General features: G+C 35.8%; 1 protein-coding gene across 1 annotated transcript; it reads left to right on the top strand.

Moving 5' to 3' along the window:
* Positions 1-766: 766 nt before the first annotated feature.
* Positions 767-1342, top strand: LOC140860691 (dirigent protein 22-like). Its single transcript, XM_073263698.1, has one exon. The coding sequence runs from the start codon at positions 767-769 to the stop codon at positions 1340-1342; it is 576 nt and encodes a 191-aa protein (XP_073119799.1).
* Positions 1343-12737: the final 11395 nt, after the last annotated feature.

The raw sequence follows: 12737 nt of genomic DNA, 5'->3' as shown, positions 1-12737 counted from the left end.
GATGGAAGTTTCATGGTTTGTCCTTTGGCTTTCCAACTTCTTGAGTTAATGCCAACATTAATTGAGATAATTAATCTTACATAACTCTTGGTGTAATTGCTTTTGAAATTGCATGCATGTAAATTTCTTGATCTTTACAATTTTTCTGTCATATCATCATTTTCGATGTCACGTAAACACTTCGGTAAAAAATAACAAATTAAAGTACAAATTAATGGACCACGAAAACATGAATTAACAGATGACATGATAAATATTTCCTCGAAGTCGCCCATCTCGATCCATCCCCTTTATTATGCATAAAACAATACATTTAAGTAGTTAGGTTGTCTTGTCAAGGCCTTAGCATAATGATTAAGACTGAGGGCCTCAGATCAAATGATCTCAGATTTGATTTTTGCGATATATTGTGAACAGTTGTCCTAATTTATTTAGGTAAATTTATTAAATTTCTTTGTAATTTCTTTAAAAAAGAAAAAAAAAAGCAGTTAGGCTGTCTTAGATACCAATTTTCAGAAGCAAAGCACGGACAACATACGAAAAAACGAAATGATTTTCACTTATATTATATACCAAAAATTCCCTTTTCCATGGGTATGTGGTATTGATGATCCATATAATATATATATATATATATATTTTTGTAACACGCTATATGTATTTTAAAATATTAACAAAAGTCATTATTCCTTAGCATAACTCGAGAGCTAGCTTATATATATATATACATTAACTTTTAAAAGATCGATAACCAAATACGAGAGAGATGGCAAAGTCTAAGGTGATCATTCTAACGTACATCATTTACTCTTTCATTCATGCGATTGCAGCATCGAGCCAAGGCCCTCAACCGGTGGAGACATGGTTCCAAAACCTAAAGAAGAACAAGCAAGAGCCGAAAACCGCCATCATTCCGGTTTACGTTCAAGACGTATTGGGCGGTCCCGGACAAACAGTATACGAGATAGCAAGATCTAACCGCTCGTCTGCTTCATTCGGAGCCTTCGGACAGTTATTTATGTCCGATGACTTGATTACCTCTGGACCTGATCCGAGTTCCCAACCACTCGGTCGCGCGCAAGGGTTGGTTGGTTTTTCGGACCTCAATGAATTGGTTGTGTACGTGTCTGTCAATTTTTACTTCAGAGGAGGTCCGTATAATGGTAGTACAATCGCTGTGTTTGGAAGGAATCCCCTACAGAGTGCGGCTAGAGAATTATCGATTGTCGGTGGCACCGGAGTTTTTCGGTTGGCACGAGGTATTGCTGTAACCACCACTTACATGGATTTCAATGCAACTGGTTATGGTATCCTAAAATATGTTTTATATGTCATTTATTGATCATCTTGAGGAGCTAGCAGGGAAATTATAATGACTCTAGTGGTGTTGTAATTTGATATTTGTTTTGATAATACATGGAGAAATAAAATTTTAGACAAATAAAGTCTTGTTGTAATTAATGAATGGGGGTACATCTCTCATTATTGTTTATGCTCTTCAATTCCATCCATGTAATTTACTTTTATATATCCTCGACATTTTATTGAAAAAGCATGATCGCACACGGCGTTGCGTGTGAATAAAATAATATAATATATTCAAATAATATGTTTTTTATAATAATTTTTAGAATTATTATTTTTTTCCCGTTTCTAAAGTAAATATAAAAATTACTTATCATTTTATCCGATCTATCTATTTATAATAGTTAGTTGAGAAATATATGAAAATATATATATAAATAAATTCAATTTTACTTATTTATAATGTGTATGAACAATTTTGGAATAAAAGTCGATGTCCTCACTTAAGGTGTTCAACTTTTATATATAGTATAGATATTGAATTTTTCAATGTTTTGATAGAAGATCGCAAATTTTTTTTATTGGGCATATTTATAATTTTTTTGGTAAGTATTTAATGAGTTATACAAGGATGTGGTAAAGAAAATGTTTTTCTCGAGTATAATATTGATCATTTCGAAAGTTATATTCATCGAATAAAAATTATGGGGAAATCTTCCTTTGAGTTTTGGTCCATTAACTTTTTCGATGTGGATTTTTGTACATTAACTTTGCATTTTTCGTGTTTTTTGGTCCAACTGGATACGTGTCAGCTTTTGATTGGTCAACGTCATTGATGACATCCCGAAAATTTTCTTTGTCATCTTTATGAATCCTCCGACTGTCTTTGCCTGAAAATCATGAATAAACCGGTTATGGGGCGCCAGGATTTCTCCCGACGTGACCCCTCCAATGCCTAAGTCAGGCAGAGAAACATGAGAGAAAAGATAGTGGAAAACATGGGAAACATCATGGGAAAGAAAGTGCAGAAACTCCTTTCCCACGTTGTCCTATGTAATCAGGAAAAACCAGTATATATCGTAAAAAATTTCCTGTGATTTAGATCGTGAAAGACGTGTACTGGTGTCAGCCCACACTGAGAGGACAAGGTCCATGATCTGATGAGATGCGTGGCCCATACTCTGATAATTCCGATAAGTCCCGGCCCAGGTTTAGATAGCTAGTGAATATTTGCGAGGCCCATATCCAATAATAATTACAAGACATCACTTACCACCAATAATCTGCTTGTTATCACAAATCCCGGTCTAAGTTTATGTGAAAAAATAAATATATCCCGAGATGTCAGACGATATCTCGGGATATATCCTATGACATCACTACACCCTCCTTAAGAAGTCGGGCTAGAGTCATCACTCGTTGTCCCGATTTGTTTCCTCCATCCATGAACTTAGACAGAAATGCATCAATCATCCTCCTGAAGTCGAATTGATGCATCAAGTGAAAAGATTCCTTTCATGAGGCCGGGAGAATAATCATGAACTTCTGTGACGAGGGGGATCGAATTAAGATAATAACTGTCGAAGAACATAAAGATCCTCAGGTTTGGGTCGATATAGTCCTTGAATACTGGGTAAGTAATCAAATAATCTCCCATGCCAAGTCGATAGACTTGTAGTGCCGAACCTGTCGGGCTTATAGAGTGCCAAAGGCTTAAAAATGCCTTGGGCTTAGAAGGTGCCGGGGCGTGGAACCTCCCGGGCTTATTGAGTGGCAAGGGCTTATAAATGCCTTTGGCTTATAGGATGCCGGGGCGTGGATCCTCCCGGGCTTATAGAGTGCCAAGGGCTTATAAATGCTTTGGGTTTATAAGGTGCCGGGGCGTGGAACCTCCCGGGCTTATTGAGTGCCAAGGGCTTATAAATACCTTGGGCTTATAGGGTGCCGGGGCGTGGATCCTTCCGGTCTTACAGAGTGCCAAGGGCTTATAAATGCCTTGGGTTTATAGGGTGTTGGGGCGTGGAACCTTCCGGGCTTATTAAGTTCCAAGGGCTTATAAATGCCTTGGGTTTATAGGGTGCCGGGGCGTGGATCCTCCCGGGCTTAGAGAGTGCCAAGGGCTTATAAATGCCTTGGGTTTATAAGGTGGCGGGGCGTGGAACCTCCCGGGCTTATTGAGTGTCAAGGGCTTATAAATGTCTTGGGCTTATAGGGTACCGGGACGTGGATCCTCCCGGGCTTATAGAGTGCCAAGGGCTTATAAATGCCTTGGGTTTATAGGATGCCGGGGCGTGGAACATCCCGGGCTTATAGGGTGCCAAGGGCTTATAAATGCCTTGGGCTTATAGGGTGCCGGGGCGTGGAACCTCCCGGGCTTATAGAGTGCAAAGTGCTTTTAAATGCCTTGGGCTTATAGGGTGCCGGGGCGTGGAACCTCCCGGGCTTATAGAGTGCCAAGGGCTTATAATGCCTTGGGCTTATGGGGTACTGGGGCATGGAACCTCCCGGGCTTATAGAGTGACAAAGGCTTATTAATGCCTTGGGCTTATGGAGTGCTGGGGCCTGGAACCTCCCGAACTTATAGAGTGCCAAGGGCTTAAAATTTCCTTGGGCTTAGAGGGTGCCGGGGCGTGGAACCTCCCGGGCTTATTGAGTGCCAAGGGCTTATAAAATGCCTTGTGCTTATAGGGTGCCGGGGCGTGGAATCTCCCGGGCTTATTGAGTGCCAAAGGCTTATAAATGCCTTGGGCTTATAGGATGCCGGGGCGTGGATCCTCTCGGGCTTATAAAGAAGAAATTCTTGCATCCAACAATGTAACAAAGAACAAATCCCAAACCCAGACAAGAACAACTTCAAAGCACCTTCACAATACACCAAAACCAACGTTCAAGCCAAGTAACCAACACAGTGCAGCTGCGAAACCCGCGAGCTCAGCCCCTACGCCGATTCAAATATGCCCGAAGCAGATACAAGCCCCAGCAGCTGTACAATCCCCAATCCACCACCCAAACATCACCAAAACACGAGCTACAGACATATAAAAGAAAACCCAACCCCAAACTCGAATTATAGCAGCCGCATCCTTCAAGAAAATTTCTGCAGTTCATGCTTGAAGCCCCAATGAAATGAAGAGATTTCAATGCGAAAAAACAGAGGAAACAGAGAGGAAGAAACCCAAAATGGATCGAGTGGTTTGGGAAAAAAAATAATCTATGAGCAAGAGCCAAGTTTCTCGAAGTTACGTTCCCACTTTTTTTTGAATCTACATGTCAGACTCAATTTCCCACGCCAATGATGACGTCCCAAAAATTTTCTTTGTCATTTTTATGAATCTTCGACTTTCTTTGCCTGAAAATCATGAATAAACAGATTAGATGCGCCAGGATTTCTCCTGGCGTGATCCCTCCGATGCCTAAGTCAGGCAGAGAAACATGGGAGAAAAGATAGAGGAAAGAATGGGAAACATCATGGGGAAGAAAATGCATAAACTCCTTTCCCACGTTGTCCTGTGTAATCAGGAAAAATCAGTATATATCGTAAAAAATTTCCTGTGATGTAGATCGTGGAAGAGTGTACTGGTCTCAGCCCACACATGAGAGGACAAGGCCCATGATCTGATGAGATGCGTGGCCCATACTCTGATAATTCCGATAAGTCCCAGCCCAGGTTTAGATAGTGAATCACTCCACCAATAATCTGCTTATTATCACAAATCCCGATCTAAGTTTATGTGAAAAAATAAATATATGCCGAGATGTCAGACGATATCTCGGGATATATCCTATGACATCAGTCATCCTTTTGAACCAATCAAAAATTGACTCGTATGTCGTTGGACCAAAAAACACTGAAAATGCAAAGTTAGTGTACCAAAACCCATATCGAAAAAGATAATGGACCAAAACCAAAACATGGATAACTTAATGGACCAAAAAATTATTTTTCCAAAATCATGCATATTTAACGGCTTATGCAAGAGAAACCTAGAGGGGTCGGGGGTTGCATATATGATATATATAATAGCTTCATTGTCAGTTTCATTAAAACGAAATTTCTCAATCTACAAAATCAAAAAAGCATTAAAGTTAATTTATTTTTTATGTTAGGAATCAATCCGAATTTGAAGATCGAGAATTCACCAGGCAAACGAAACACACAGATAAGAACAATAATTCCAGAAAGCAGATGAACCCAACACACACAAATCAATCAACCAACTCACGCGAAAGCGATTAAACGACGCAAGTATTTACGTGGTTCGGCAAAGATTTGCCTACGTCCACGGGAGAGCAACACACACACTTTTATTAATCACCCAATAGAACAACCCAAGCTCAAGAGCAGAGCTTATTACAGAGATGGACAACGAAAAACTCTCAAGCTAGATACAGACTCAATTCAAGCTTTTGATACTTGAATTCTTCCCGTCACAATCTTCGCTTGTTTCTCTCCTCCGAAATCTCTCTTTTCTTCTCTCAATATATTCTGAAGAATTTGATTTTTCTGTTCTGCTCGTTGCGGCCAGCTTCCATCTGCTTATATAGAGAATTAGACCGACTTTCATCTTGGGCTTTAGGTCAACAATAACTTATGACCCAATTATAAAGTCAACATGGTCCAGCCCGATAAGTCTTCATTCATCAGTTTGATCTGCCCTTGTATTTCAATCTGCATCGATCTGCCTGCAAGCGTATAGCTTCTTGGACACTTCATCTGACTTCTAACCAAGTCACAATACTCGAGCAATCTATCTGCATGAACTCATCCGAAGACTCGTCTGACCATCACATCGATCTGATCCCAGTATATGATCTGGCCATGAACTCATCTGATCACCGAGCTCATCTGATCTGTACTATCCGATCCGATCTCTTCTCTATTCCCATTCAATCTGATAGAAGCATACTTCAACATTTTATTTATCAGTTCTAGCTACATCTTGGACGGCCGGGAACTATGAACTTTTAATCCATATATATTTATGATCATAAATTCATGGGTATAAATAAAAGAAAATCTTACCGACAGGTGAACTTGTGAAGCTTCACTATCACAAATTCATAAATCACAACCAAAGAAAAAGACTAGACTGAGAAAATTGTTGTATGAGAAAGATTTCATAAATCAAATAACTGGATTTTGAAGGATAAATCAGCAATTTGAGAGCCAATGAGAAAATAGGGTGGGTTTTGGCGTTTTGCTGATTTTGGGCTTTGGGTGAGTAAAAGTCAATTGGTAAATGTGAAAATCGTGGGGAGAAGCAAAATGTTATACAAATCAAAAATATATATTTTGATGGGGCAGCCGCTAATCGCGGTTTAAACGACTCAAACTCTCCTAAATAGTTCTCGGCATTAACATATAATATTTTTTATTTTAAAAATATATTATTTGGCATATTTACTAATCAATTTGTATTAGATGAAGATGAATATACCACTAATTTTAAGTTTGAGTTTGATAAAGAACTACAATTATTGAAAAAAAATATCATGTAAGATAAACAAAAAAAATTAGATATTTGGTATAGAAAAAATTTTAAAAACAAAATTTTTAGGCGGCCACCTAAACATCTAGGCGCTAAGCCACGGATGACCTTCGTCCGCCTATTACCTCTTTTTTTTTTAGGAGGAGATTGTCACAATTGAGTCTTGAACTCGAGATTTTGTCTCATACTTAATACTTTGATGTCAGATGAGTTACACGTCATCAGAGGGGATAATTTCATCATACCTTTACGGGAACTACCACAATAATGTAATTAAGGATGAAAAATTATCAATATTTGTGGGGTCCAATGAAAAAATTATAGACCCCACTTGTATTGATAAATCTCAATTCTTAAATTTAGGTTGAGACAATACATTTACATGTAGAATCTCATTTATCCATCGAAAGATATATCGCCTTCTTTTAGAGCATTGTCATTAATTAAATTTATATGTAACGTTTTATATGATCTAAATAGTAAATAGTTTTGAATTTGAGCATTTGTTATACTTATCATTATTCTTGACGACTAAAATAAATTCAAATTTTATAGTAATTTCTTAAGAAATAGTTAATTTTGCAACTTTAAAAATAAGTTCTTATTGATTCGTTCTTAAAAAATTTGTAAAGAAAATCTCTTCGTAATTACTTATATTTAAAGATTGCAAACAATACTTTAATGTATATTAATTTATTATTATTATTATTATTATTATTATTATTATTATTATTATTATTATTATTATTATTATCATCTTCATCTATTACTATATCTATACTATATATAAAGCAAGAACACCTCAGTAGTCTCTTGGTATGCTCGCTTTTTTTTTTAAAAAAAAAACCCTATAAAATTATTAATTGCAAAAAACAAAAACAAAAACAAAAACAAAAACAAAAACAAATCAAATAATTGAAAAAAAAAAATTTATGTGATATACATCCAAAACATAATATTTGTATATAACATTACACACATAATGCGTGTGCGGTGCGACTTATCTCTTTCTATCTTTTTCTATTCTCTTTCTATTTTATTAAGTTTGAGACCCTCTTAAAAACTGAATCGGTATGTTGGTATGGCCAAAAATTAAATTTAAATTTAATCTTATCTATATTGACCAAATAAATAATGTTAGTAGAAAATAACTTACACGGACCAGTTTTCTCCGCAAAAACAGCCCCAACTTTTATTTGTTTCTCTCAATTTTTCCTAATTTTTCTTATCGAATTTGTAGCGAAACGTGGAGAAAAAATGGTAACCATTTCTCCATCATTTTCTCCTGCCACATAACCCACAAATCCTTCAAAATATTAACCACCCTTCTCTGACTTCTCCTTCAAAATATATTCCAAAACCAACAATTTTCATCGAATAACTTCATACTTTTTCTTCTATCATTCTATAGTTTTGTTAAGTTATATTGAATTTATTCCTACAATCTATGACCACGACTGTTTAATGTTAGCGCTTTTATCTATTATTTGAAGTAATTTCAATTTGGCGAGTATTAAGATATTTACATGGACACTTTCAATTTTTAGCTTGATGTTTATTTATTTATGGTGTTTGTTTTCAGGTACTGTATATTCTCAGAGTTTGATGGATATGCGTCCCGGTTAACCCAAAAATCCGAGTAATCTCTGTGGCTCTTGCTAAATTTGATTTGATTTTCATGAATATGTGTTATATATCTTTACTATGTGCAACCAAAAACCTCAAGTGATTTTTATATTGAATAAACCACCCCTTGGTTTTATGCATACAGGAAAATGTTCAATTTGAAACCAACACTTAAATTTACTACACTGAACATGGAAGAAACCACCGCTTGGCAAATCCATTCATTTGATTATTGGCAGCATGGCTCTGTTAAGAATTGTAAATAAACAGTATGTTTTTTTAAATTTTCTAGATGACTTGGGGATTTTCATAATGTTTCATGCTTCATTTAACAATTTTTTTTTATCACATTTTAATGTGATTATTTGATACTATTTAAATAATTACACCTGCTGCATTTTCAAATAAGTCTCATGATATACAACACACAATCCTTCATCTTTGAGAAAGCAAGTGCATCGAAGTTCAAATTTTTTTCCAAGTAATCGAAGAGCAACGTCCAAAAGGGAATATATGCGTATTTGTAAGAATATATTTGGTTTTATATCAGTTTTTTTTCTAAATTATTTTGTTAAATAATAGTTTTTCATTTACTCACTTATTATTTGATAATAATATAGTTTTGCTCTTTATTTTAGGTGTATATATGTAACAACCCGTCATAATCGTCCTTATCAACACCAAAGAATTGATATTGGTATTTGTTGATTTTCATAAATGATTAAACTTGATAGTATGTATAAAATTATAATTAGAAAACTAACATGGAAATATTCCTTAATAACATGACATTTATATATTATCGGACAATGATATTTTTTTGTCATTTTATTTTTATATGAACTAATTGCTATTTATATACCACAATTGTAAAAAAACAAAAAAATCTCACTTTTTTAGGGTTAATATTTTTATACGGTCACTTAACATCCAGTTCTACAAAGATTCATGGGAAAATTTTGTAATGGAACCATTTAATCGATACGGTTGAATTTGGTGAAATTATATATTTGTTTTTTTCTTTTTACAAAAATTTTTTACTAGAAATTCTAATATCACACATAACATTGAATTTTAAGCAACAATGACATTGTATATATATTAGGATTGTATTTTCAAATTTTTATAGTTCAACACTTTTCTAAAAGGTATATGATCATGTGTATATATATGTGTTTTACATATTTTAGTTCTCTTATATATTTGATTCTGTTAAATTAAATTTATTTCGAAAAATGTATTAAGTTATACACAAACGTGTTTGCCACATTTTTTCTTTACACACGTATCGCGTGTGCCACGGTTGCTAGTATATATATATATATATATATATATATATATATATATTATTAAGCCAGATGATGCTAGTGAAACTTCTTTGGTGTGGCCATTTGAAAATTGCATTTTCACCCTTAACTTTTAGTTGATAACAACTTATTTAAAAACACAAATACATCCACAAAATTTTGGCTTTTGATTAACTGCTTATTTAATTTTAAAAATAAAAATTCAGATAACCATGCACGTGTGAAATCAGGTGTTAGTTAACCTACATACGTATCTCTCCCACATTGACACGTATACCCAAATAACGTCTCCTTCCGAAACCATAAAGTAATTAATTTGAAATCCAAAATTCTAACAAAAGAAAACCGCAAGAGTGAGAACCAAAATTTCAGTTTTACTGAAATTTTGGTACACCGAAATCAGTAATGTAAATTGAGGTCGAAAGAGATTTCAGTAGATTGAATTTGAGGTAGACTAATTGTAGGAAAACTGAAATTTGGCAAATTGTACTTGAGGAATACTGAAATTCATGAGGTAAACTAAACCGAGGTGACAGGAGTTGACTAAGATCAGCCCAGTAGCGAGACTCAAATCCAGCTGCTCCATAATTTGCAACTGACGTATTAGCTCAAAATTATGGCAAATAATGGCATTTAAGGAGGAGCTTAACAGTCATAATCTTTTCTATAAATAGCGCTCAGAGTTCTGAGGCCTCACTGCAGCCTCTTCATCTACGGTGAGGGGCGGGGCCCTGTTCTGCCTAGGCGAAAAATTTTTTGTCCCGAACTCTCAAATATGTCTTCTCGAGCTCCGATTTCTGTCTTTTACCTACAAGAAGTCTTAAATATTTGATTAAAGATCATAAAGCTCAAAAAATTAAATTTCGAACATAAATACGAAATACTCAAAAATCTATGCCGATAATATACCAAATATTATACTCATTTTCATGCAAATTCCGACTTCTATCAAGTTTCTTGGAACTTTTTTCTCAACTCAAAGTTCAACACTCTTTGTGACAATTTGATAAATTTAGGTTCTGCGAGAACACCTTACAACGGCTCTTCATTTTTTTTGAAACATTCGATGAACCATGTCGGTTTTCATGAATTTTGGGTCAACCTGGATAGATCATCAATGCAAGTTTCTGGCACAGTTCGATAGAAATGAGTGTAGAATAGTTTCTTTAGCTCCTGCCAAGTGTAAATGAAGTTCCTTGGAAATTGAGTGTACCATTTGAACGATGTTCAAGTCAGATTGTTTGGGAAAAACCTCATCTTGAAGAACGAAAAATTTCATAGTTGTTCAATGTTCCACACCGTATGGCGAACCATGTTACATGCTCTGTGGATAACTGGCCATCATCTCCTGAAAATAGTGTGAAATCAGGTACCTTGAAACCCTTATGGTACGGGTAATTGATGTCGATAATCTCTAGGTAAGGCTTGTGAAACTCAGGCCTACTCATTGACCTAACTCCTAGTCCATACAGGTCCTGTACCATATCCCATATCAGTTCTTGATCCACCACTGGTTGTCCATTTAACATAAGTAGTTTCCCCCCGAGTGTTCAACATGGGATATGGGCAAACATATATTTCATCATACAAGCCAGGCTGTGCTCCAGGGTTGATAACTACAAAACTCTGAATGATGGGTGCCTTACTAATGACTTTCAGGTTTGGTGGAACTTTCTCCCACGGTTCATCTTCTTTTTTGTGAGGAGGAGTGTACCTATGATTCTGATGATCAGATCCGGAGTTTCCGGGGCGGCGATAATCAGCAGTCAAGGAACTCCACCCTTATTGGATTTGAGACTCTCATGAGCAGTTTTTCTTGGATTAACTGTAAGCTCCAGAGAATTTTCAGTGATCTTTGGCACAAATTCTCCACTGGTCTTGATTATGTTCATCTTACTTCTCATATAACTCATGGTCGAGATCATCAGTTTATGTGTCTCCTCCATGAGTTCCATAGTACTAGCAACCATTATATCCATATCTTCGAACTTCTTTGAGACCATGGAATCAAAGTGTTCAGAAGGAACCCCCAACATCTCTCGAATACTACCAGATCCTCCTTCATCAGTTTGCTTGTTCTTTTCGATATGTTCAATCATATGTTGAACAATATTTTCAGTAGCAGCATCCTGAGGAACAGTGTCTCCAGATTTTTCATTTTGTGACGGAAATTTTTCATCACCCTTATCGGTATTTTTGCGGTTCTTCATGCGGCATGGTCCCATTGGGCGTGTTAAAATTATGTTTGCACACAAAAATTGGTAAGTGGGGGTTGTTGCAGGCGCTCCAGGAACGTGCGTGCCAAAATGATAATAAAATATAAAATTAAAATCTAACTTCTAAACCAAGCAAAAATTAGCCTCAGTTTCATCGTCGATCTCAGTTACACTGGTTAAGCATCGAAGAACACGAGAAATAAATTGAGAGAATTCTTAATAGACATCGAAACATTAACGTCGCTAATAAAAAATCAAATATGGACAACAAATTGCCATAAAAACATAAAACGTGTTGTTGAAAACTACGAGGAACTAAAAGTGCTATAAATGTGCGCTGAAAATTCTGGAAAAATACAAGACGAAAGTCTGAAAAATTTTGTAGAGAAATTGCTATAAATTTCAGAGCTTTTTGGAGCCATGTTTGGATTGATTGTTTGTGAATTTTTGTTTAATGCTTTTACCATCTCTTTTCCTCCCGAATTTGAATAACTTCCCAGTTTTTTCACTTCTTTAATTCATGGGTCATGTCTCTCTCCTAGTATGCCATGATATTTTGACTTGGTCTCATCTTCATACTTCCAATTCCAATTTGCCACTGTAATTTCAAAGCTTGGACTTCCATTATTTTAATTGGCTGTAATGATTGGGCTGCATGATCTTCAGAAACTTGGCCGAAGGAACTCATTTTAATTTGGGCCGAAAAATAATTCTAATTTTGGGCTAAACACTTATTAATGTCAAATTTTAATGCTAATACGCTAAGGGCATGATTGGTACAAGGGAATGAGGTG

Source organism: Henckelia pumila, chromosome 4, assembly GCF_033568475.1.
Source record: "Henckelia pumila isolate YLH828 chromosome 4, ASM3356847v2, whole genome shotgun sequence".
NCBI classification, from domain to species: Eukaryota; Viridiplantae; Streptophyta; class Magnoliopsida; order Lamiales; family Gesneriaceae; genus Henckelia; species Henckelia pumila.
Note: the sequence above shows the minus strand (reverse complement) of the source record. Positions and strands in the feature narration are given on the sequence as shown.